Raw genomic sequence first — 23,116 nt, 5'->3', positions numbered from 1 at the left:
CAGGGATTAGGGGGTCCCCTCTTTCCCCACTGCAGTGCGAGAGTGGGACCGGCTCCCAGGAGGCTCCTGAGGCAGGGTGGGGTTGGCAGAGGCCTGCCAGGGCCCGGCGGCCGGCAGCGAGCGGACTGAACCCTGCCCCCTGCCCGCCGAGGAGGAGGCAGCCGCCGCAGCGGAAAGGCGGAAGCGGCAGCAGGCCGAGCGCGGCGCAGACTGTGCGGGCGGAGGGCGGGCAGCGTCAGTGCGAGGCGCAAGTCGCGGAGAAGGCTCGTCAGCCGCCGGGGAGCCCAGCCTGGTATCGCCGCGCTCGAGGAGCCGCCCCCGCCCCCTCCGCAGCTGCAGGGCTGGGGACTGAGGCGCCGAGGCTGTAAGGGGCCAGGGGGAGGCCGGCGAGAGCGGGGGCGGGAGGGGAAGAGTGAGCGGACCCCAGGACTTCCCACATCTTGGGGCGGGGGGAACTGAGTGTGGGGACCCCAGGGCTTCCCATATCTGAGGGGGGGAGGGACTGAGTGTGGTGACCCCAGGGCTTCCCATATCTGAGGGGGGGAGGGACTGAGTGTGGTGACCCCAGGGCTTCCCATATCTGAGGGGGGGGAGGGACTGAGTGTGGTGACCCCAGGGCTTCCCATATCTGAGGGGGGGAGGGACTGAGTGTGGTGACCCCAGGGCTTCCCATATCTAGGGGGGGACTGAGTGTGGGGACCCCAGGGCTTCCCGTATCGGAGTGGGGGGACTGAGTGTGGTGACCCCAGGGCTTCCCATATCTGAGGGGGGGACTGAGTGTGGTGACCCCAGGGCTTCCCGTATCTGAGGGGGGGAGGGACTGAGTGTGGTGATCCCAGGGCTTCCCACATCCTGGGGCGGGGGGAACTGAGTGTGGTGACCCCAGGGCTTCCCGTATCGGAGTGGGGGGACTGAGTGTGGTGACCCCAGGGCTTCCCACGTCTTTTTTGGGGGGGAAACTTGAGTGTGGTGACCCCAGGGCTTCCCATATTGGAGTGGGGGGACTGAGTGTAGTGACCCCAGGGCTTCCCACGTCTTTTGGGGAGGGGGGAACTTGAGTGTGGTGACCCCAGGGCTTCCCATATCTGGGTGGGGGGACTGAGTGTGGTGACCCCAGGGCTTCCCATATCTGGGAGGGGGGGAACTTGAGTGTGGTGACCCCAGGGCTTCCTATATCTAGGGAGGGGACTGAGTGTTGTGACCCCAGGGCTTCCCATATCTGAGGGGTGGGGGGAAACGAATGTTGTGACCCCAGGGCTTCCCATATCTGAGGGGTGGGGGGAAACGAGTGTTGTGACCCCAGGGCTTCCCATATCTGAGGGGTGGGGGGAAACGAGTGTTGTGACCCCAGGGCTTCCCATATCTGAGGGGTGGGGACTGAGTGTAGTGACCCCAGGGCTTCCCACGTCTTGGGGGTGGGGGGAAACTTGAGTGTGGTGACCCCAGGGCTTCCCATATCTGAGGGGGGGAGGGACTGAGTGTTGTGACCCCAGGGCTTCCCATATCTGGGGAGGGGAACTGAGTGTGGTGACCCCAGGGCTTCCCAGTACCAAGTGGGGCATGGTGGTGGAGCGTTGTTGAGGGGGACCCTGCACTCCACACACAGGGATGATCTCTAAGGGAGGGTATGTTGGGACTCCTGCGAGAATATGGTTCAAGGGGGGACCAAGGGTGTATTTGTCACTAAGGGGAGTTTGTGAGTGAGAAGAGTTGCCGGCTAGAGTTGGTTACAGACCTTTAAACCCCATCTCACCCTCTGCTCCCTTCCTTTTGCAAAGGAGGGACCTGCCATGCCACAGTAGACTGCCTTGCAGGGAATGGGAAATTTTGTTAAAAGTTCAGGATTATCCTGAAAGGATATGGGAGTTTGTTGTGTTGTTGTTGTTTTTTTTTTTATGGTGTGAGGGCAGAAACTGAGTAAAGAAGAGTTAGTTAATTGTTGTGGAAGAAAAACCATAATATTAGAGAATTTTGTTTTAAAAATTAGTAATAGAGCTAAAGATGTTACTTCTCTGGAGGGAAAATCTAAGCAATGGTTAGTGTCTCTCTCTCCTCCAAGAAACCAAAACCAAAACAAAAGAAGTATTTAGAGAAAAAACACTGAGACTTTCACAGATATCCCTATTTTAAGTGCACTTGTGCAGTAACTAGAAGATTTACAGACTTTATTTTGTTACTACTGCTACTGAACCCTTCAAGGATAATGTTGGCAGAGCAAGCCCAGAAGTGGTTCCCAACCCACGTGCAGGTTACAGTTCTTCAAGCCAAAGATCTGAAGCCAAAAGGCAAAAATGGCACCAACGATACCTACACTATTATACAACTGGGCAAGGAAAAATACTCCACCTCGGTAGCTGAGAAGACCCTGGAGCCAATCTGGAAAGAAGAGGCCTCATTTGAGCTCCCTGGATTATTGATGCAGGGGAATCCAGAGAAATACATCCTCTACCTGATTGTCATGCACAGGTCGCTGGTGGGGCTGGATAAGTTTTTGGGACAGGTGGCAATAAATCTAAATGATATATTTGAGGACAAGCAACGAAGAAAAACAGAGTAAGTCATGTTTTGTGTTACATTTATTGTGTTTTTTGAGGTATATGCTTGCCAATCAGAAGCCTTATAGCTAAAGTAAAATTAATAGGTAGATTATATTCATGTATTATAAGCCTCTCTCCTACAATGAGCTCTTCATGGGTGTATGCTCATTGAAGTCAGTAAGATTTCCTGTGACCACATGGGCACACCTGGACAGAGTGGGACCATAGATAATAAAATTGTCTACAATTTTTAAATATATTAATATTTAACATCATCTTACATTCTATTTTTAATTTTTTGTTCATAGTACTCAGTTGTACAACCATTTTTTTCAACTTGTGGCACACACTTTGGACTATATTTCTGACTGAGGAAGTCCTTAACCTCAAGCATATGTCTAGCATCAGCCTGTCTAATGTACTGTTCAGTCTTCATATTCTGCAAAACTAAGTGACTCTAAATTTTCCACATTTATTATTTAGTGTTGAATGAACATTGACTAAATTAAGGTTTACCCTGCTGTACTGTACTCTTCTAATTCTGATTAGCATTTTAGGCATTGATCCTGCAAACTGTTTTGCACTGCAGGCCCATGCAGAGAAGCTTGTAGGGTAGGGTTTGGGCCTTAGCAACAAACTGGAGTTGGTCTGTTCATGTTAGTCCAGTTCCTGGAAGTTTCTTCTATTGCAGTAGCCTTCAGCAGCATGCAAATACAACTGTAATTAACCAACACATTTTGCAACTAGAACTCAAAGGAAATAATGTAAAAGTTAGGTTTATAAATATTTTATACAGTAAATGTACTAGATATTTAAAGATTGAGTATCCTAAGGCCTGGTAAACACTCCCTTTTTTGTACCAATCTAACTTTTTTGATTAGGGTGGAGGTAGGTTTTTGTTTTGTTAACTGAAGTAGTTAAATTGGTACAACTCCTAATGTGGACCCAATTATATTGGTACAGTGTGGCTTATTTTTCTGAATATATGGGAATAAGTTGTACTGGTGTAAGTACCTTTGTACTGGTATGACTATATCCATGCTAGAGTTCATATAACTTTAACTGTACCAGTACCAAACCAATATAGTTAAATCCGTACAAAAACTGTGTGGACTAGCCATAAGTTAGGTGTGTAAAATTGCACTTACTATTTCTGCTTTAACCATCTAAAGCCCCATTTGTGCAATTAACTCTGCATGTGTGTAGATGCCTGCTCAGACTGTCAGTTGCAGGATCATGGCATAGATTAGTTTTTAAACGTATTGTCTTTTTAAAGGCAGGCCAAAAGAATTGCAACTGTTCCACTGAAATAGATGCTAACGCTTATATCTTAATGGTGTGCTAATTTCTGTTTCAGTTTGATTCAAACACATTTCACTGTTTCTTCAAAATTAGTTCTTAAGTGTTATTAAATGTTCTGTAATTGGAAGTGATGATTAAACCCTGTGCTGCAAACACTTAATCACATGCATACCTTTAAGGATGTGATTAGTCCCATTGAAAACAAAAAGATTAAATGAAAGACAAAGTAAAACAAGACAACAGTAAATAAAAAAACTTGATTTAAGTAAATCAAAGTTAATATACATGTTCATAAAGTGGAAAAGGTAAAATGAGATACATATGAAGAAATCAGGAATTATTGTGAAAAATCACTCCTTCCATTTAGAGCAATGCAACTTTTTTGCACAGTAGAATTATAGCACTTTCACATCTCTTTTTTAATCTAACTGAAAGTAATGGTTGAACTATAGTATTGCAAAATTATTCCTGGAAAATGCAATCGACTTGATTTCCAGAATTGTATGCACTGAAGTAATAAGATCCTTGTGATAACGGAATGAACATTAAGATACTTTTTTGTGTGTGTGTGTATTTATGGTAACACAAGTTTACATATGTTCTATATCTTTATAGCTCTTATTTTCAAGTGTGAGAAGAAGCCCATATCCTGCATAATGTAACATGCGAGAGAATGGTGCACTGTTGCAGAGCCCTTTTGAAGCTAGTGGGGCTCCACAAAACTGCAGCTGTGCCCTGCAAACTACACTTTTCAGGATTGGGGCCTAAGGGTAAATTTTCAAAGGCAACTATAAACTATTTTCAAAAGTGACTTAGGGTCAGATTTTTAAAAGATATTTACATGGCTAAAGATGCAGACTTGCACCTGCTGAGATTGTCAAAATTGCCTACTAAGCACATTTCTTCATTTTTAGGTGCCTGCATACCTTGAACCATCTGGCCCTAAGACTTCTGAAAATTGGGGTTAGTCTCCTAATGCACTCGGGTGGTTTTACAGATTTTGCTATCTCTACATAAGTATCTGCATGCATACATGTCAGCATTATTTCCCATTACTGTTTACTGGAGATCCAGGGATGTGTGTTGAGAGGAGAACAAACCTTCAGGTATATGTACACTAATGCAGGCTCTCTAATAAAGTGAAATAATATTGAGCATTCTTTTTAATTCTGGCTTTTTATTATTATTAAAGACTTTTTTGAGGGTGTAACAGTCTATTAACCTTACATTGACAGTTAGAATAAATAGTGCTCTCAGCTATGAGCATTAACTGGTTGAGCCAGTGAAAGTTGAGGATGCTTAACACATCTCAGGGTCAGGCCAGTTGTTCTTGACCACAAAGAATTTTAATGCCTCAGTGCTATTTTGATTGTTTCAAAAGCACTAATTGAGTTTATTAAACTCTGATTCTGCTTTCAGGTATAATGAACAAGCTTGTGGCATTAGTACATCGAGTGGTTTTCTTATGTTGATGTAGTGTTAACATTTCTTGCTTTGTTCAGGGATAAATGAGATCCAGTTATTTGATTGTGTCTTCACTGGTAATATTTCTACCTTTTAATATATTTAATAGCTTCCTCTTTCCAACACAGCTGTGCATATGGCATTGTAAGAGACAGACTCAAGAGTCACTAGAGTATTACAAAAAAGATATTTAATATTCTGCACAATGCTGAACCTTTGTCAGCAATTCCCCGGCGCTTTATAGAAATAGGTATGAGAAGTGAAGGCTACCAGCTGATTTTGAATTCCTAGGACCGCTGCAGGGGTATGAGATACAGTTTTGTTTGTAAATATATTTACAAGTTCATTGCAGCTTCAAGAACACACGACAAGAAAAAATAGTCTTTTTCATTTAGATTTTTTTATTTGCTACTTGTACCTTAGAAAAAAATGTGATTTAAAAAATATTGTGAGCAATAAAGTTTTCAAGCAGAGGCATGGTGAGAGAACTTAAGCATCTTGTATTCTAATTATTTTTTTTTCTGGCACAAGACTTAAGAAAATATAACAAAATGTTTGTTTTTACCATCAAGTTATAATAATCTTTACATGCCATTATACAACATCTTTCTTTTAGCAATTGGTGATTTTTCACATTCATAAAAATGAAAGTTGTTGGAATGGCTAAATCGAGTTGTGACTCTAGCAGTCACTTTCCAGACTTCTCCTTGACACCTCAGCCAATGAACATGTAACACCCCAGTTCCAGTTCTTTCTTTATCTTGGTGTGAAAGTGCCAGCTGTGCTGTAGTGGTCTTGTAATTTGCTTTTCTGTCCATTTGGAACAACACTGAATCATCAGACTCATTTCACATGATAATTTTGAATGAATATGCAGGTTTTTTAGTGTTCCAAAATCTTGTGAAATGCGGATATCTCTAGAATAGTCCTTTAAAGGTCTCTCTAAGATTTCTGTGTGTTATCCTCATAAAAGAAGCTGTTTTGGCAAATGTGGTAATTATGCCTAGAGCCCTGCAAGTCCGTGGATATCTGCTTCATATCCACAGACAATTTTTGCAGATAGTGGATCAGATACAGATACAACCGTGCAGGGCTGTAGTCAGCAGCAGCGCCTGGCCTGCAGCGTCCATCTCGGGCTGTCCAGGGGGTGGCGTGGCATGCTCGGGATCAGCAGCCAGTGGCTGGGGCTGGGCAGCAGGTTGAAGCTGGAGCTGTTCAGCACCCAGTGTCCACGCCGCTTACTGTCTAGCAGCTCAGGTCCCTTGGGAGCACCAGTGTCCCCACTATGGTCTGGCCCAGCAGCACACTGGCCATGTTCCTGGGCTTGTCCCACCTTCTCCTAGGTAGCAAGGCCTACCCCTGGCCATGGGGATTGGAGCAGGTGGGACCCCGGCGCCCCAGTGGAATGCAACAAGCTTTGCTGCTGCCATGTGTCGTCGCTCACAAGCCCCCGGGAGCAGCACACAATGTGACGCCCCTTCCTCCCAGCCCCCACCCCACACTGCCCCTTATCCTCAAGAACCTTCCCAATGCTACCCTTTACCCCCAGTCCTCACCCTCGTGCTGCCTCTTGCCTGCAAGGACCCCTACCCCCGGTCGCTAGCCCTTGAGACAGCTTGCAGATGCAGGTAAAAGACAGCTATTGGATCACGGGTTGATCCTGGCAGATACGGATTGGATGTGGATCCACATTTTTGTATCCGTGCAGGGCTCTAATTATGCCTATATTTCCATTATATAAACCAAGTTTTTAATTGCAGCTTTTTTGTCTGTTGCTGCAAAGTAAATACATCCCTGTTGCCACTGCAGTCTGTATTAAATGTGTGTGTGTGTGTGTGTGTGTTAAAGCATGTGTACATGTTTGTACATGCATCTACTTATCTATTGGTCACTTCTGCCCAGAGGCTTCTGACCTCCTGACAAGCATAACATGATAAAATAAAAGATAATATAAATTCCTGAACCAGCATGAAAGCAATAATCTCCAGTAACTGACTCTTAAATAATTTGCTACAACATTTTTATACTAGTTTAAATTTCTGTGTTTAACTCTTATTGTCATGTGCTGTATATTAAATTCATAGTACTATACAAGAATGGTTTTCGATTAACTTTTTACTTCTGGTGTCACTCATCTCATTTGCATCCTCTTCATTTTGTTGTCTTCTAACCATTTATTATCATTTACTTTATTACTTTTCCTAGTGAAGTGATCTGTTACACGTCCAGCTATGCTTTGAGATGCAACACTCATCTGAAGTGTTTCAACTTGAGCTTTTCTTCGTTACACTTTTTCTTACATGTCGAAATTTGTCACAGAGGATTTTTTTAGTCTCTATATTGTGACCTAACCTCAAAAAATTCTTTGTAGGTACTATTGACAACAAGTGAAAAATATGTGCTTTTTCTCTTGGCTATTTATTTAATACACAAAAAGGACCCTATCCTAGGCTCCAGAGACCTTTGCCATCAATTAAAATAGTAATGTAAGATAGTCGCCCGCATGTTCTGTTCATCCCAACCTCCTTTCCTTCCAAAAATAACCAAAGCTTAAATCAGTCCAATCAATACATCCCGTCATCAAAAACACGTGTCCTTTATTGTGCCCTTGTGCTCGTGTATCCTCAAAAGCCTGTTTAAAATATTTTGCTGCATGCCCTGAATGTCTTATTGACAGATTCAGGCTATTTTAAACCAATGATTCTCCAAAAGTTATGGCTAGTTATGGTTACTGTCTTGCTGACATTGTTTTCTCTTTTTCATTGAGGGGACTGCACCTTGAGCACCTTTGACTGTAGCTGTGGAAGTGTGCCATGGGAGGGAGGAATCTCTTGAATTAGGTATCTTTCAAAACAACATCTTACACTCCATCCAGAAATGGACTACCAGTGCAGATCACAGTGCACTGGTGTCACCAACTTAATATACTAAGATGGCAAGGAACCCAGAGCTTTTTGTGGATTGATGCTTTTTCTATATTTTTATAAAATGACTCAATGACAAATAATAAGTCAAGCATTCTGTGCTAGCCTTGGTTTTCAAGTTGATTTTAGTTGTAACATGTAATTTATCAATATTTAGGTTACAGAGCATAGTTGGTGGTAGCAAGGTCCTCCTCTGAAAGAAATAGTCATAATATTCTGGTCAGATAAAGGTGAAAAGCTCCTTTCCCAGATTGCTGTGTGATCATTTCACAGTAATTGAAGATCCAATAATACCCCTGAATGAAAACTTAGTAACAAATGGGAGCACGCTCTCTGAATGAGGGAAGCAGATGTAATTCCGCCCGTATCTGTAGATTGTCTAACCTTTTGATTCATCACTTGTCACACTCATCTGGATTAAACTTCATTCAGGCTTCAATTTCAGTAACACATTAGAGGTTTGTCTACACACACATTGAATGTGAAGTAACTAAATTTATTTAAATTCATACCTTTTAGTTACTTTGGTTCCAAAATAAGAGTGTCCGTGCATAATCTTCGCTGAAATAAGTAATGGTGTGAGTTAAAGCCAATTTAGTTATTTCAGTTCCAGTTGGTGTATAGACAAGCCCATAGTAAGATTTCCTCGTACACCTACTTCCATTCGTTTTGTGGTGACATGATATTGCTGTTGTGATACAGAGTTTAAAAAAAATAAAGTATACATCTTAAATTAGTTTCCAGAAAATAATGCTTGTTTTCCAGTCTTCGTTTACATCTTTGTCCATCATATCTTAGGTCTTATTTTAATAAATAATGAATCAATTTCCCCCATCATTTCCCTTCCTATCCAGTACAATCTATACTCAGTTTCCTTCCTTAATGTTACCATTTATCAACTTTTGATTTGATGCACTCTATATTCTTGATGCAGTGTCTGATCATCTTACCAGGAAAACAGCCTTCTGCTTTTTTTCTAATTAAATTTAGTGCTAGTGAAAAATGTTGAATTTACACGTGTGGACACTGAAGTCCTCTTCCTACCCACAAATCAGGTAGTTATGGATTATCACACTAGTCAGGTTGTGTGAAGAAATGTTCAGTGTACCTAAACCCTAATCTTGAGGGACTAATCTAAATGGAAAAATTAGTTATTCCCAATGCTGATTCAGTCCTTGGAATACTTTAAATCCTGGCTGATTATTTCCCCATGAGCACCGAAGATTTCAGATTTGGTTTTCTTGCAAGGAAATGTGATTATCCCAATTTTCAGGCTATGGTCTTATTCTCTTAAGTAAATTAAAGTGAAATACTGTTGCAGCTCTGATTATCTAAGACATTCTTTGTATTCTGCTTGTTCTCTCTTGGAGTATCATCATAGAGAGCGTTATTTTTACTCCCTTGATTTTAGCACATCTGACTCATTGGGTGTTATGTGTTAGTTTCGCCTTCACTTTAATATAAATTAAAATGTTCCTTCCAGCAGCTATCTAAGGTGAAGTTAGAATTCAGACAGTAAACATTTATTTCAGATATAAGCAAAAATTCTAATACCTGCTGGGTAATACCCATGTAGCTTTATCCTCATGCACAAGATTTGGAAACTCTGTTATTTATAAATGGTTCCCTTATAAGCAAGGGATTGATGGACTGAAAACACTTGGGCTATTCACTCGTATCTGCATTAAGTCCAAAAATGGGTTTTGCTCTGGGACGGATGTGTGCGCGCATGGGTTTGCTTTCATTATGTTCACTGAAGAAAACCCACTTTTTATCTCTCCAATATTACAAGACAGTGAGGATGACTACCAGGAGCAATTTATTTTGAAAGGCAGGTGCCCTAGTGGTTAAAAGATTTGTTAAACATGCATGTGCTATGTCATTTGTTTTGGATTTTGATGGTATTTATAAGTAATTTTAGAGGCAACAAACTACTGGTGTAGGGAACTCCTCCTTTTTCCTCTTTGGTAAGTGGTTTAGCTGAGCCCTTTTTTCTTTTTCTTCTTTTTAGTCACTGGCCACTGTGTGGAATCAAAGAACTGAAACCATGAGAGTAGTGGTCACGCTTTCTGGGTGCTCAGTATTTTTGAAAATCAACCAACTAATTTAAAAATCTAAATCCTGATGTAGGTAACTGACTTTAGATTCCTATTTTTTTAAATCTTTGCCTAAATTTTTCATTAACTGAAAACAGTAGATACTTCATTGGCAAACAGGGAAAAGGAGAAGAACTTTGGAAAACTGAAGTACTTGTGGCACCTTTGATACTAACAAATTTATTTGAGCATAAGTTTTCATGGGCTACAGCTCACTTCATCGGCTGCATAGAATGGAACATATAGCAAGGAGATACATATACACATACAGAGAACATGGGTGCCACAAGTATTCCTGTTCTTTTTGTGGATACAGACTAACATAGCTGCTACTCTGAAACCTTTGGAAAGTTGTGGACTCAATGGGGAAGTCACTCCATTGCTTCTCACATTTGGCAGTGGCAAGAAACAGAGGTGGAGGCCAGCTTTCATTCTGAGCCACAGGTTGAATATGATTATCAGCAGGGTCTCAAATTGCAGTGGGGGAGGTCTAGGTTGGATATTAGGAAACACTGTTTCACTAGGAGGGTGGTGAAGCACTGAAATGGGTTACCTAGAGAGGTGGTGGAATCTCCATCCTTAGAGATTTTTAAGATCAGGCTTGACAAAACCTTGGCGGAGATGATTTAGTTGGTGTTGACCCTGCTTTGAGGAGAGGGTTGGACTAGATGACCTCCAGAGGTCTCTTCCAGTCCTAATCTTCTATGATTCTATAATCCAATACCTCTCCCACTGAAGTGAATAGAAACTCTCCCATTGTCTTCACAGGCTTGTATGAGACTATATGTGAGTAACAGACTTTATGGTTTGTAACAGAATATACATAGATTTTTGCACCACCTATATTATTATTTGGATAATGAGCAGAATGTTTTAAGCAATTCTCCTTTAACAGGAGACAGGATTAAATGTTGGAATTGGAAGATTCTGTGGAGTTCGTGGAAGAGAGAGAGAGAAGACAGAGGAATCACAGTGACAGTAAAACGACCTACCGCCATGACTGGGAGAAAGACTAAGTGTATGTCTACACTACAGGATTATTCTGCTATTACAGAAACCGATTTTGGAAACAGATTGTATAAAGTTGAGTGCCCGTGGCCACACTAAGCACATTAATTCGGCGGTGTGCGTCCATGTACCGAGGCTAGTGTCGACTTCCAGAGTGTTGCACTGTGGTTGGCTATCCCATAGTTCCCGCAGTCTCTCCCACCCATTGGAATTCTTGATTGAGATCCCAATGCCTGATGGAGCCAAAAATTTGTCACGAGTGGTTATGGGTAAATGTCGTCAGTCAATCCTCCCTCCGTGAAAGCAATGGCAGGCAATCATTTCGCGCCCTTTTCCCTGGATTGTCCGGGCAGACGCCATAGCACGGCAACCATGGAGCCTTTTCAGCCTTTTTTCACTGTCACCGTATGTCTACTGCATGTTGCTAACAGACATGGTACTGCAGCATACACAACGGCATCCCCTTGCCTTTGCAAGGTAGCGGAGATAGTTACCAGCCCTACTGTACCCTCTGCTGCCTTGCAAGTTGACAATGATGGTTACCAGTCACACTGTACCGTCTTGCTGCTGTCATAAGTGCTCCTGGCCGAACCTTGGTGAGGTCGATCGGGGATACATGGACAAAAATGGGAATGACTCCCCAGGTCATTCTTTTCTTTAAGTTTTGTCTAATTGAGAGTCAGTCCTGCCTAGAATATCAGGCAAGCCTACTAAAGAACCAGAGAGACAAACCACCGCACTGCGTCAGAGCCCCAGGCATCCCACACAAATGATGAGCTGCATGCCGTTCTAGGGGATGCCCCTGCAACAACGCCACCCGTTGCTTCCTTCCTCCTTCACCCCTCCTGGGCTACTGTGGCAGTTATCCCCCCATTTGTGTGATGAAGTAATAAAGAATGCATGAATAACAACACTGACTTTATTGCCTTTGCAAGCAGAGATCAAAGAGAGGAGGGCAGCCTCCAGCTGCTATGATATTCCAGGCAGGAGTGAATCTCCATTAGACAAAGCTTAAAGAAGAGAATGCCCTGGGAGTCATTCCTATTTTTGCCCAGGCGCCCCCGGCCGACCTCACCAAGGCCAGCCAGGAGCACTCACGGGACGACGATGACGGCAATCAGTCCTACTGTACCGTCTGCCGTCCGCAAGGCAAGGGAAGGGAAGGGGATGCTGGTGTGTAGCGCAGCAGCACCGCGTCTGCCAGCAGCATCCAGTAGACACGGTGATGTTGAAAAAAGGTGAGAGAGATTTTTTTTTCCCTTTGCTTTCACGGAGGGAGGGGAGCGGGGAGACAACATATACCTTGAATCACCCATGACAATGTTTTTGACCCTTCAGGCTTTGGAAGCTCAGCCAAGAATTCAGATAGTTTTTGGAGAGTGCAGGAACTGTGGGATAGCTACATTCATCAGTCGCCCCTCCCTCCGTAAGCGTCCATTTAATTTTTAGGCTTTCTGGTACGCTTGTCTCAGCTCCTTAAGTTTCACGCAGCACTGTGTTGAGTCCCTGTTGTGGCCTCTGTCCATCATAGCCTTGGAGATTTTTTCAAATGTTTTGGCATTTCGTCTATTGGAACGGAGTTCTGATAGAACAGATTCATCTCCCTATACAGAGATCAGATTCAGTATCTCCTGTGCAGACCATGCTGGAGCTCTTTTTTGATTCTGGGACTGCATGGTCACCTGTGCTGATCAGCGCTCCACGCTGGGCAAACAGGAAATGAAATTGAAAAGTTCACGGGGCTTTTCCTGTCTACCTGGCCAGTGCATCCGAGTTCAGATTGCTGTCCAGAGCAGTCACAATGGTGCACTGTGAGATAGCTCTCGGAGGCCAATACCATCGAATTGCGGCCACACTAACCCTAATTCGAAATGGCAATACCGATTTCAGTGCTACTCCCCTCGTTGTGGTGGAGTACAGATATCGATATTAAGATCCCTTTATATAGAAATAAAGGGCTTCGTTGTGTGGACGGGTGCAGAGTTAATTTGGTTTAATGCTGCTAAATTCGAAATAAACTCGTAGGGTAGACCAGGCCTAAGTATTGGTCACAAAAGATTTACTGGAAGCAGGGTGTAAAGTGTGTGAGGTGAGCGGTATCAAATATGAAAAAGTAAGTTGGAGAAACCAACAGAATCAGAAAAAAATGAGGAGAAAGAAAATAGCAGCTTGAGAAATCCAGGAAAACAGAAGTGGGCTTGTAGCTCTTGCTACATTGAGTGAACTTGTTGAATTGCTGTCTCACTTGACTTTTTGTGTATATGAAAATTTGGCCTTAATTATTATGTACTAGTATATACAGTATAATAGAAACAGAGTATAGTTTCCTCCTCACCTTTCCAGTCTACTACTGTCAAGGTAAAGGAGTCTGTGCTCCTGGTATTGTGGTGTTTATATATGTAGCATGAAGAGGGCCATTAAGAAGATTGCCAGAATAGTGGACGTTGGTTCCTTATTAATTATAAGATTCTTAAGTAATTTCTTTAGTGGTTAGAAATAACCATGACTGTTCAGACTGGATTGTTGGTTGACTTGGGCTGCTAGGTAATAAGATTTTTCATAGTTTGTCTTGAACCTTTCTGTCTCCTATTCTTTATGTTTTGAGAGGGCTGCTGGAGTGTAGAAGAGCAATACAAATAATACCACCTACAAAATCAAGATAACCAAAAACTTGTGGGGAAGGAATGAAAGCCCATGATCAGGATTCTCAGAAATGTATGAGAAAAGGAAACAAAAATTGTTTTGATGGGAGGCATAGTCGGAAAGGGAAGAAGAGTAATGAAATAAAATAAGAGGATATAGGCATAGGCATCATCTTCAGAACCTTTGAAGATGAGGGCAAAAATTTTGAATCTGAAGCAGAAGGCAGTAGGACTTCCCTTGAAGTTGAGCCTTGGTATGAGGTCTGTTTAAATAAGACTCTGTAAGAATGGATGTAATACTTGGTTATTAAATAAAAGTTCATGTTAATGCATGTTACTGGCTATTTTCCTAGTTTATGCAGGCTTTCTAAGGAAAAAACTCATGGCATCCTGTCAACTGCAACATTTATTGTGGTTAAAAGTACTGCAAGCAAAACCAAAATAGCAAGTTTTATAACCTTTTATAACACATTACAATATAAAAATTGGCAATAGTATAATGGAATTTAATAATTCAGGCCCAATATGCTGCTATCAACTTTATTTTCCAAATTCTTTTCCTATTATATACATTGTTTCTCTATTTGCTGCACATAACCTTGTACTTTAAAAACAGATTCTAATAAGAAATATTCATTTTGTTTAGGAATTGATCATGATGAACTGTTCGCAAGATTTATTACATTTTATTCTTATCAGTATTAGAAAAAATATTTGACTGAATAAAAAATCAGAAGTTGAGTCTACTTCTCTCATTCTCTTATGAGCTGAAGCATATGGAAATTTCATTATAACTAAAATGTAAGATACAGTTTCCAAAGTTACCAAAATAACGTTGTAGTTGCCATAAAAATCAAATGAGTGCTTTTATACCAAGAACAAGTTGATGAGAATTTTGCATGAGTAAATAGTTCAGGATCAGGCTCCATTGGCCTAGACCTGCACCAGTGGATCAATGGGAACCTTGCTGTTGACTTCAGTGGGTGCAGGATCAAGCACCCCGTGTATTTTTGGTTTTTTCCAAGGGATTTTTTTTTTCATTTTTGCAACTGAACTATTTTTTTGGTGTGAAGTTCTTTAAAGTCTTTGAATGCAAGTTGCGTATACTCCGAAGGCAACATGCAAATTGTAAATGTTCTATAATGAAACTCCTTCAGGCTTTTATGAATGTCAAAATAGTTTGCTGTACGTGTGCCAATAACAGGCGATACCGATAGTGACACACATTAGTTAACTTGTGATAATTTCAGTAGTTGGCTTATATTAAACAGTAAAGGACTATCCACACACAGATACACTAACATTTCTGTTTTTAAACCTTAAATGTGTGTTTTGACGTTGCAAAACAAGTTAATAAACATCAGATGTCCGTTTAAAATTATAGTTATGTTCTGATCCCTAAATGAAAACATACGCAAATTTAGGAATATCCTTGCAAGAATACTGTCAAAGATACAATATTCCTGTTTGAGATTTAGTGGGGGGATAAATTCTTAATCACTGCTGAGGTTGGACTTCCTAAATTTGGAAAAACTGACTTAAAGTTTGTGTCATTTTTTTGTTTCCTGGTCTTTCTTGCCAGAATTTACTTCTTCCCTTTAAGAGTGCTCCGACAACAACCAGATCCACAATCCCACATGAAATTTTGGCCTGTCCAGTAAATGGTGTAAAAGGGGGAGCTTTCACTGCTTCAGCTTTTGCTTGTCTTGAGAAACTGGATCTGCTTTTATAATAATGTACAATTTAAGTCCAGCGATAAAACATAAGGGTTGTGTATGGTGTATGTGCATGGATTTTTTTGTTTTTGTGTTTAAATACAGACAGTAGAACATATGGAGTCTGAGCAAGTTTCTTTTAAAGGTGACCTTTCAAAGGACATCGGGGAGTTGTTTTTTTTCACTTCTTTTGCTACTTTATGATGTACAAAGGGCAAGTATATGTGTGCGTACGTATTTTCTGTTTACATTAGAGTTTAGGCTTTGTCTGCCTTGTTTTTCCATTAAAGAGTCAGATGAACTAGTTAGGTTTGTGGCATTACTGATACTAAAGAGAGTGAAGTCGGGTTGACTGAGAAGAGAAATCTTTTTCTTCACTGTTAACACTTTTTTGTTTGCTTTTTGTTTAACCTATATGCAAATTAAATGCCTAACAATTAGAAGGAAGAGTACCCTTATTAGAGATGTATTTCTTCTACCCCTTTATTGAAGGGATGAAAAAATTCTCAATCCTCTTATCTGGGCCTTCAAATATATACTTAGTAAAAATAGAAAAGACAAGACTTGATGCTAGTAAGGTATAAAACATTTGGATCTTCGTTATACATCATGAAGAAGCAAAAAAAAAATAAATAAATAAAGTCCCTTCCTCTCCCTTTTATTTTTTCCTTGGCAGGTCACCTTTTGAAGGACATTCTCAACTCAAAATTTATATTTCTGGATCTGAAACCTTTTTATTTACTTAAGCCATGACTTGTTTAAAGAAAACAAACAAAAAATCTGAAAGGGGATTAAACTATTTTTCTCTTCCTTTTCAGCCTATTTACTTAGAGTATTTGATAGTACTATGTGCATAATCAGTTTCTTATCTGTGTTGATAGTAAGTGTCACTTCCTACTCTCCTGTTTTAACTTCCTTACGTCATGCTAATCTGCTGTGGGAATACGTATGCATTTGTTTTTTCTAGACAGTGCATGTGGAGCTGCTGACATGTCACAGTTTAGCCGGATGTTGCTGCTGACTAACTCCGGGCTTGTCTACACTGGCACTTTACAGTGCTGCAACTTTCTCGCTCAGGGGTGTGCAAAAAACGCCCCCCAAGTGCTGCAAGTTTCAGCGCTGTAACGTGCCAGTATAGACAGTGCACCAGTGCTGGGAGCCACACCCCTTGTGGAGGTGTTTTTTTTAGAATGCTGGGAGAACTTTCTGCCAGTGCTGTGCCACCACTACACAAGCCACATTAAAGTGGTGCCGTGGCAGTGCTTTTACATTGCCAGTGTAGACAAGCCCTCGTGTATATATATGTATGTATGTGTATATATAAAATTGGTTGGTTAGAGAAATTGTATTGGTCTTGCAGGAACCAAGGTGTAACATCACCTCCTAGACACCTGCCAGAGCCAAGTAAATGAGCAACTGGGTGTGTGTCTGGGGGTCCGCTTCCTCGGACCCTTTCAGTGAGTCATGGAGACAGCCTGTTTCCCTCATTCAATCCTCACTCTATTCTCTGGTGTTAGAGAGTGAAAATTTCCCACACTCCCTTGACACCTTTCATATGGCTGTACGAGCGGCTGGAGCTGAAGGAAACCTCAAACCCTCTTGGAGCAAGGAGAAATGGAAGAAGAGATGTAGGAATGTTTTCAGCCCGTGCCTATCCCCGTTCTTTCAGGATTGGGGACTCTGTGTGTGTTTTAGAGGCCCCTTAGAATCCTGCTCAGAACATGGAAAGTAATGGTGGAGGAAATGTGGTAGGAGATAATGACCCTCACTGAGTCCTGTGTACAAGTGGAATAGGTATAGAAAGTAGAGGGAGTCTTAGCTCCACAGATGCCTCCTTGGGATTAGGGTGCAAAACGGAGTAGGAATAAAGCATGCTTGGGGTCAGGTGGGCCCTTAATCCCTTTGACCAGGGAGCATCACTGGACTGGTTTTAGGGGAAAGGGGAAATGATGGGGCCCTCACTCCTCTGCTCCTCCCTGCAGGGGTGGGGAGTCAACATGGTTCCAAAGCCAAACAGGAAGGAGTAGAGTATGCTGATATTAGTGCTACGGTCACCAGCAAGGGAAGGAGCAAGCCCTTTATTGTGGGGGGCATACCTAAGAGGCATGCCCCCACAATGCTCCACTATTTGTGCTCTTGCAACTATCGTCAAAAGCATTTGGAAATGAACTTGCATAACTGATGGGATGTTTGGCCCTGAATTACCCAAAGGTCCCAACGGCAGTCTGTGATTACTTCTCTGCTAGTGCCGCTCACGTAAACCTCAGCAGGGGAGGAAAAAAAATATTTACTGGCATATAAACTTAAGCAAAACCAAAACAAAAATGAATTTTGAGTAAACACATTTATGTAGTACATTACTTACAAATAAAGGCTATTTTGGAAATGTTGACAATGTCCTTTTAAATGGCAAAATAAAAAATATTTGGCTGTTTCATGCTAGATGCCAGATTCAGCCTTGTTAAGCAGATGCAACTCTACTGACTTCAGTGGAGTTTAGTACACTTGCACCAAGCCTAACTTTTCAACAGTCTCACATTCCAAGTGCCAAAGTAATTTTTTAAAGCTTCCTTTTCAAAAATTTATATTGGAAAAAATATAAATTTGATCAATTTATTACACAGGAAATCTTAACAAAGAATCCCAGGAATAAAAATCTTTATAGCACTAGTGTTCAGTTTACAATATCAAGTTTATTTTAACTTGTAAATAGCATGCAGCTTTATGACTAGTCTTCATAATGAAACATATCTCAACTTGCTTTCTCTCTCTCTTCCTTTTTCTTTTAAGATGGTTTAGCCTAGAGTCCAAACAGGGGAAAAGAACTAAAGACAGAGGAGAAATCAAAGTCAATATTCAGTTTATGAGGAATAATATGACAGCAAGCATGTTTGATCTGTCAATGAAGGACAAAACAAAATCCCCCTTTGCTAAACTGAAAGACAAAATGAAGGGTCGAAAGAATGATGGGACGCTTTCGGATACATCCTCTGCAATCATTCTGAGTACTCACATACCTGATGCGAACATGGACATGTCTAGTAATGAAATACAAATAAAATCAAAACCAAAAAAACCTTTCCTTTTGGGACCTCAGCGATTATCTTCAGCTCATTCAATGTCTGACTTAACTGGATCACATGTGTCTTCAGAAAAAATGAAATCCAGCACAATTGAGCATACACACCTTTTCAGAAGTCAGTTAGAATCTTTTACTTCTGTTGACGAAAATGGTAAGTAAAACATGTTTTTCTTCATCTTAGCCATTATGATTGTAGTCTCGTTGCTATCAGTGTGAAAACATTTAAGAATCTATTGCGTTTAGTGCATGCTGTAAATTCCAGACAAAGAAGTTTAAAATTATTTCTCTGTACAGTAGGTTAATTCATAGAAGTCTTGCCTTTTTATTTAGATCAGTAGGTAATGCCCATTTCCTATTTAAATGTTGCCAAGAAACAGGGAATAACCAGCTTCTGTGACTGTTTCATTGCCCATTTTTTCCTAAGTTTAAAGCATACAGTAATAACGTTACATTTTACGTAGCAATCCAATACAAAACATAGTTTAACTGGTCAGAAATGTTTAAGAAAAAAATAATCTGATCATGTTTTTTAGAATGTCCAGAAACTGTCACCAGAGTAACTCTAATGTAGATAAAGAATTAAAAATACTTCTAGTTGTGCAAAATTTCTTTTAGAAAATGACAAAAATGTATTGTTCTACAACTTCAAACTAGTCACAACCACCTTGTGTGTACAACCTAATTTTCATATCAGCGGTTCTCAAACTTTAGCAGCCCAAGGACCCTCATTTTAATTTAAAATTTTTCACAGATCCCCAAACCGGCTTCTAATTTTCCTCAGGGGTGCTCAGCCCCTGCTCAGCCCCAGACCCTGGCCTCACCCCACCTCTTCTCTGCCTTTGCCCCTCCTCTTCGCTCCCTTGAGCACGCCCCATCCCCACTCCTCCTCCCTCCCAGCATGTCCTGCATGTTGCTGATCAGTGGGGCCAGTGGCGTTGGACATGATTTGCAGATCCCCCTGGAGTACCCTCGCGGACCTCAGCGTGAAAACCACTGAGACAGAAAATAAGTGCTTATTGCAGAGCATATGGATTCCTTAAAAATTCCTTAACCACATACTGGGAACCACAACTGCTTTGCTTTTTTTTAAAGCTCAGTAAAAATTGTCTCTTGAAATTGGAACCAATTGCAAAACTTCTAAACCTGAATTTAATAACTTGAGTTCTCCACTGAACATAAAGTGTGAGGTAATGTATCACTGCTTATAAACTAACAACAAAATTGTTTGCAGGAAGTCTAAAATCTCCACATAGGAGGACATTAAGTGCTGATACTTCTAAAATGAACCAGCTTGACAACACAGCTGATGAAAGCAAATCAGCATCTGAAGCACAAAATGACCCCTTTACAAATGCGAGTGCTTCATTGCCCCAAAAGTTTGCAACGCTGCCAAGACAGAAAAATCCATTTGAAGAAAGCTCTGCATCGTGGGACCAAAACATAAGTCTGTTTTCCAAGCCTGTTGAAATAAAAAAAGAAATTAAAAAAGAGAAAAAGGAGAAAGTTAGCCTTTTTGAAAGAGTGACTGGAAAAAAAGATGGCAAGAAGTTGGACAAACTTAGCAATGGGGGATCTGACAGTTCCACTGACTTGAAATCACCTAGTGCATTTGAAAGTCATAAGGAGAGTTTTGATTATAATTCACGTAATCCGTTTACAACAAACTTCAAACCCACAAGCACGTTGCCGGCATCTAGGTAGGTTTTACTTTATTTGGACCTGATGTCTTGAGCATGTTATATAAATGAAAATGTGTTTGTGTTCAAGTATATAATCTTTGTGCTTTATTGTATACGTTTATTTGTAAGTAAAAATGATGAATTTATTACACCCCTACCTCGATATAACACTGTTCTCAGGAGCCAAAAATTTTTACCGTGTTATAGGTGAAACCGCGTTATATCAAACTTGATATGATCCCCGGAGCCTTCCTCCAGTTCTCCCCATCTTAGTACACTCAGAAATATCTGGGTACATTTCCCAACTAGAGGTTTAAAAGGCAAGGTAATGTAAACGATAGACAAATGCACTTGTCTTGCTTAAATTACAAAGAAACCATATACCTGGCCTCATGCAGCATGTATCTGAAGATTATCTGATAGAACCTCAAGGCTGAAATGTCATTTACACAGTTTACATGGAGACCACATGAAGAATGTAAAACTATTGTGTATGAAGGTTGGTAGGACAGGGTCTGTTTTTCTCAGGCATCAGGATGGCTGACCATTAAGCTTTTAATGTTGAAGGAAGTGTATTGCCTTTTCGAATCTGGGACTTAAGGTTTGAAGTGGTGGCTTTGGTTTTGGTTTTGACCATAGCTGACTGGAGATTGGGATGATACAAGTTTTTGTCTGGATCAAGTGAATCTGAAAAAGACTGGCAATTTTTTTTTGTCTGATTTATTATCTAAGATACCTGGAGCACACATACTCAAAGGTAATTAGGTGGCTAACTTACACACACACACACACTCTCTCTCGGTGGGTCTACCATGCCTCTTGAAGTTAATGCGAGTCTTTCTATTGACTACAGTGAGCTTTAGATCAGACCCCAAGTTAATCCTAATTAATTTAGTTTGGCATTTTTGATTAAACAATAATAATTTGAGGAATAGCATTTCCTGACAGTATAGTTAATTGTTGGCTAATTGAGTTCCTGGAAGGAGGCTTTTGTTCATCACCTAGCCAATCCATTAGTTGCCCACCTTATTGATCATCCTTGCTGTTATAAAACAATACATTATGAAAATAAAAAGTAATTGTATTTGCTACTTCAGAAGTGGGGAGAGATGCCAGTAGTTTGCTTACAGCACCTATTTGTTCCCAACAGTTAAATGAATGCAGTAGCCCTTGGGAAAGCAGGATTTTGTTTTCATTGTTCTGGTAAGCTTAATAAGGGTTAACCTTCTGTTAGAGAATTACAATAAAATCGGCAAGAGTAAGAAATGTTGGGAATATGGAGGTATAGGAACTTGTAATTTCTGATAATCTGAGCTCAGGCAAGAGCTCCTTCTGTACCCTTGAGCAAGTCATTTAACCTTACTGCTTCAGTTTCCTTATTTGTAAAATAGGGATGATGCTTCTGTACCCCTTAAAATTTTTGTGAGAATATTAGAATTGATTAGGGGCTTTGAAGATGTAAAGTATTATGTAAATAGTAAGGTTATTTTCTTCCTTTCTTATTATCTGATGTAAATGTGCATTAGAGACTTCTGTGCTAACTTCTTAATTTTTGAAATCTGTTATAGCCTTACAGTAAAAGAAAACACTTTTTGTAAATGTTTATAAATCCATTAGTTCTAAGGCATTTACACTATGCAGCCAATGAAAAGTCACTAAGCGTACAATATATGCTAGTATTCTTTGTCATCCTTTAGCAGTAATGGGATTTGTCTTCATAACTCCTAATCCACTGCTTTGAAACTTTTGCCCTATATATTATATTGCATTCATTATTGTAATTGCTCCCATTAATTGATAGAGCTCTCAGGAGGTTGATCTGTGAACACCAGCCATGTTGTCTTTATACTGAACACACCTAAATAAATAGATATTTGTTTTTAAAAATAAAAATCCTTCATAAAATGACCAAACCTTTGTACAGTAGGCTAATAAACTGATGTGAAAATTTCTCAATTTACACCACTTGACAGGTGCTAAAAGAAAAGCATCTTTAATTCTAATGTGTTGTTAGGACCGCTTTAGAGAGAGTGTACAAGTTATTAACAAGGTCCTCTGAGACAGGAGACGGGTAATTAACAAGACCTACAGAAAGAGTTTAGGTAATTAATGAGCTTCTGGGTACTGGACACAGGGTAACAAATAGTCCAATAGTTAAAGCTGACAGGTTGTTACTAGTATGATCAAATGGCAGATTTAAGAAAGTGAATTGATAGATGTTTGTGAGCTTTCTAAGAATCATTTAAAAATAACTATTTTAGATTATATTTCATGACAGTGTAGTCATTATAATGATAATTCTACACTTAAACAGTTCAGGAGCTAGTTCAGATTGAAATTTCTTTACAGAATATCAAATGGATGTAGCACCCCAAAAGGAAAATGACATTCTAAGGAGGCATGAGAGGAATTATTACTAAGTGGTATGTATCTATAATCATTGTCTATTTTAGAAAAAAGTCAGTTAAACAGCTGAATAAACCTTCTGTAAACTACATGTTCTAGAAGCTGAGCAGACTTTGATTGAGTTAAATACATATATAGTAAAATAAGAAGAGCTTTCTCTTATCACATGAGTTCTGATCAAACCACTCAGGAAAAAATAAGAGAAATTTGGTTACTTTCTTGATTTCTGGTTTCTTATAAAATACTTCTATATACTGTGTA

General features: G+C 40.5%; 1 protein-coding gene across 2 annotated transcripts in view; it reads left to right on the top strand.

The window, feature by feature from the left end:
- The first annotated feature begins 237 nt into the window (after nt 1-237).
- Nucleotides 238-23,116, top strand: part of RAB11FIP2 (RAB11 family interacting protein 2) — a 43,833-nt gene continuing 20,954 nt past the window's right edge. The window contains exons 1-4 of one of the 2 annotated variants that reach the window (XM_030569847.1): nt 238-364; nt 2,200-2,553; nt 18,479-18,921; nt 20,002-20,467. In XM_030569847.1, coding sequence (XP_030425707.1) covers nt 2,204-2,553; nt 18,479-18,921; nt 20,002-20,467 — 1,259 coding nt within the window. In that variant the 5' untranslated portion in view covers nt 238-364; nt 2,200-2,203. Of the gene's footprint in view, nt 365-1,336; nt 2,554-18,478; nt 18,922-20,001; nt 20,468-22,798; nt 22,870-23,116 lie in introns of those variants that run through there. The other variant, XM_030569848.1, reaches the window with a different exon arrangement.

Source organism: Gopherus evgoodei, chromosome 7 (assembly GCF_007399415.2).
Source record: "Gopherus evgoodei ecotype Sinaloan lineage chromosome 7, rGopEvg1_v1.p, whole genome shotgun sequence".
Taxonomy (NCBI): domain Eukaryota; kingdom Metazoa; phylum Chordata; order Testudines; family Testudinidae; genus Gopherus; species Gopherus evgoodei.
This window is presented reverse-complemented; position numbering and strand designations above follow the sequence as displayed.